This window comes from Setaria italica, chromosome II (genome assembly GCF_000263155.2).
Source record: "Setaria italica strain Yugu1 chromosome II, Setaria_italica_v2.0, whole genome shotgun sequence".
NCBI lineage: Eukaryota > Viridiplantae > Streptophyta > Magnoliopsida > Poales > Poaceae > Setaria > Setaria italica.
In genome coordinates this window covers 28,755,479-28,758,894 of record NC_028451.1, presented here as the reverse complement: position 1 = coordinate 28,758,894, position 3,416 = coordinate 28,755,479, and the positions used below count along the sequence as shown (strand labels likewise).

At 52.5% G+C, this 3,416-nt stretch overlaps 1 protein-coding gene across 3 annotated transcripts in view; it reads left to right on the top strand.

The window, feature by feature from the left end:
* Positions 1-1,934, top strand: part of LOC101766019 (probable serine/threonine-protein kinase PBL28) — a 4,812-nt gene extending 2,878 nt beyond the window's left edge. For all 3 annotated transcript variants that reach the window (XM_004956645.2, XM_004956646.2, XM_004956647.2), the window contains exons 6-7: positions 1,018-1,122; positions 1,222-1,934. In XM_004956645.2, the coding sequence (XP_004956702.1) occupies positions 1,018-1,122; positions 1,222-1,548 (432 nt within the window). In that variant the 3' untranslated portion in view covers positions 1,549-1,934. The remainder of the gene's footprint in view (positions 1-1,017; positions 1,123-1,221) is intronic.
* Positions 1,935-3,416: the final 1,482 nt, after the last annotated feature.

Sequence of the window (3,416 nt, the reverse complement as noted above, 5' to 3'; positions counted from 1 at the left end):
GGGCTAAATTTAGTCCTGTCATATCGACGTTTGGATGCTACGTAGTAGAACTAAATATGAGTTATTATCAAACTAATTGCAGAACTCCTGGACTAATTCGCGAGATGAATCTATTAAACCTAATTAATCCATCGTTAGCAAATGGTTATTGGAGAACCACATTGTCAAATCATGGACTAATTAGACTTAATAGATTCGTCTCACGAATTAGCCTCCATCTATGTAATTAGTTTTATAATTAACTCATATTTAGTCCTCCTAATTAGCCTCTGAATATTCGATGTGCCACGGACTAAACTTTAGCTCCAGGGGCTAAACTTTAGCCATGTCATATCAGATGTTTAGATACTAATTAGGAGTATTAAATATAGTCTAATTACAAAACTAATTACACAGATGGAGGCTAATTCGTGAGACGAATCTATTAAGTCTAATTAGTCCATGATTTGACAATGTGGTTCTCCAATAACCATTTGCTAACGATGGATTAATTAGGTTTAATAGATTCATCTCGCGAATTAGTCCAGGAGTTCTGCAATTAGTTTTATAATTAACTCATATTTAGTTCTCCTACGTAGCATCCAAACGTCCGATATGACAGGGCTAAATTTTAGCCCTGGTATCAAATAGCTGCTTAGGGGCCGTTTGGTTCCTCTAACTTATTTTTAGCACCTGTCACATCGAATGTTTAGATACTAATTAGGAGTATTAAACGTAGGCTATTTACAAAACCCATTACACAGCTGGAGGCTAAACGGCGAGACGAATCTATTAAGTCTAATTAGTCCATGATTTGACAATGTGCTGTTACAGTAAACATTTGCTAATGATGGATTAATTAGGTTTAATAGATTCATCTCGTCGTTTAGCCTCCATCTGTGCAATTAGTTTTATAATTAACTCATATTTAATCCTCCTAATTAGTCTTCAAATATTAATGTGACACGAACTTTAGCTCGAGGAAGTAAACGCGCCTTAGTCACCTCTGCATTGCATCGCTGATCGAAACCCTGTCAGATCTCGGACTTCGGGCTCGCCAAGCTGATGCAGCAGGACCAGGACCTGCACACGACCACCAGGGTCCTGGGCACGTTCGGCTACTTCGACCCCGAATACGCGCTGGTAACCATTATCTTGCACAATCAGTAGTTTTCAGGTTCTTGACCTCTTGTCACTGACATATGTCGATGCCAATTGCCAATGCTGTGTCCTCTTTTGCAGACGGGGAAGCTGACGCTGCAGAGCGACGTGTACGCGTTCGGCGTCGTGCTGCTTGAGCTGCTGACGGGGCGGCGGGCCATCGACCTGAGCCAGGGGCCCCAGGAGCAGAACCTCATCGTGGGGATCCACCAGGTGGTGGGCGACCGGAAGAGGCTGCGCCGGGTAGTGGACCGGGACATGGCCAAGGGATCCTACACGGTGGAGTCGGTGTCCATGTTCGCCGGCCTCGCCGCGCGCTGCGTCTGCTTCGACAGCGCCGCCCGGCCGTCCATGCCGGACTGCGTCAAGGAGCTCCAGTTCATCATGTACGCCAACATGAAGATATGATATGATCACTCTCGCTCGGGTCTGGACTCTGGAGGGGACGCAGAACACGCGTGGGTTTTGAGACAGAGGGCGCGGCTGCTGGTGGATTGGAATTGCAGGTCTGCAGCTTTTGTCCGATTGATTGAAACAAAAATCGAAGAGGGTTGATCCTATGATGATCGTGATACTTGTACAGGGTTATAGTAATTTCTCATTGCGATAAGATTGCACTTCGGTCTACAAAAGAGGAATGCTTTTTTTTTTTACTTTAGAAAGAAAAAATGGATACCTAACAATAAGGACTCTGTTTGGGACCGCAAATTCTATGAGATCAAAGAGAGATCTCACTTTGTATGTTGTCGTGTGCAAGGAGCCAAGGATAGTTGTGCAAAGAGTCGTCCCCCTCTAATTAAATTGTGCCACATGTCATGCACAAATGGCCGGCATATTTCGTTATCTCATCTCAGCGTCTATCTGAACTTATCTCAAACACAACATTAAATGTTGTGGAAGATATATAAGAGCACCTCCAGTGTATGTGAAAAGCGAACCGAGGGCAGCGCATACCGAACCGTGGACATTGGAGCGTTCGATGTTCCCAAAATCGGCTGATTAAAAGTCACTGCCCTTTGCCCTCCTCTCCGCATCCCACGCGCAAAAATGAACGTGTGTTGTGCAGCGCGCGCCCGGCAGCGGCAGGAGGAGCGCTCCGCTTCAGCCTTGGCTCCGCGCCGCTGACCGGTGGGTCGTGTTGCAAGCCGTGGCCCGCTGTCAGCTGCTTGTGGCTCGGTGTGGGCTTGGTGTCGTGCTGTCCGGCGATAGGGTGGGCTGCTGCGCGCATGCATCCTTGCCCACCCTGCGTTTGGTTAGCGGTGCCTCGCTTGCGAGTGGGGCATAGACTACCGTGGGCCTGTGGTTAGCGGAGGGGCTCGGTCATCCGCTGGTGCCAGCGAAAGCACGGGGCTCGTGGTGGTGGAGCGGCCGGGTAGGGTGGGCGCCGACGCTGACCCACCGTGCGGCGCCCAATGCCGCTGACCGGTGGGGTCGCGTCTACGGTGGTCCCGCTTGGCAGTGGGTGGGCGCAGGCACTCGCTCCCACCCTCTCCTCTTTCCTCGAGCCGCGCCGCCATCACCCCGCCCCGCACTCTCCTCCCCACGCCGCCGCCGCTCCCGCGGCCCACCCTCCCTGCTAGCCTCCATGGCCACGCGGAGGTGGATCCGGCCTCCCCGCGTCGTGCCGGTGCTGACCGGGAGCGCGTCGTGTACCGCCGCCGCTGCCTTCCCGCGCGGCCGTGCCCTACTAGACCTGCGCCGCTGGATGCTCTTCCCGGAGGGCTTCAGCCGGTTCCTGAGCCACCACGCGGACAGTGGCCATGCTCGCTTCTTGGACCTCTTCGCCGCCAGCGACGGCGCCTTCGTCCGCGTCCCCCTCCTGGAGCTCAAGAACCACTGCATCCTCGACTCACCCGACGGCCTCCTCCTGCAGCGCGACGGGGACACCGCCGACCACCTCTTCCACTCGTTTGCCTGCGACGTCGTGGACTTCCCAGACATCGATCGCCTCCCCCACCAGCTGCACGAACTGGAGTGAGCTCACCGTCGACCCTGTTAGCGAGTATCCTAGCGCGTAGGCCAACGGCACTGCGTAACTGCCAGGTGAGCTGCGCTCGCCACGCACAATGCATGCCATCCGCTCGATGCGCTCGCTCCACGTCCATCACCCGTAGGAATAGCTCCAGCAGTTAGGCTCTGAGGCTCTCGTGAATGTGTATAAGTATCACAGTACAATTCATTGTTCATCTCCCTGAGCTCTTGCTTTCTTCATGGTATCAGTGACTGACGTATCTAACGACCTCTCCAATCCGTTCGCTGCCCAACCTTGCGCTGCC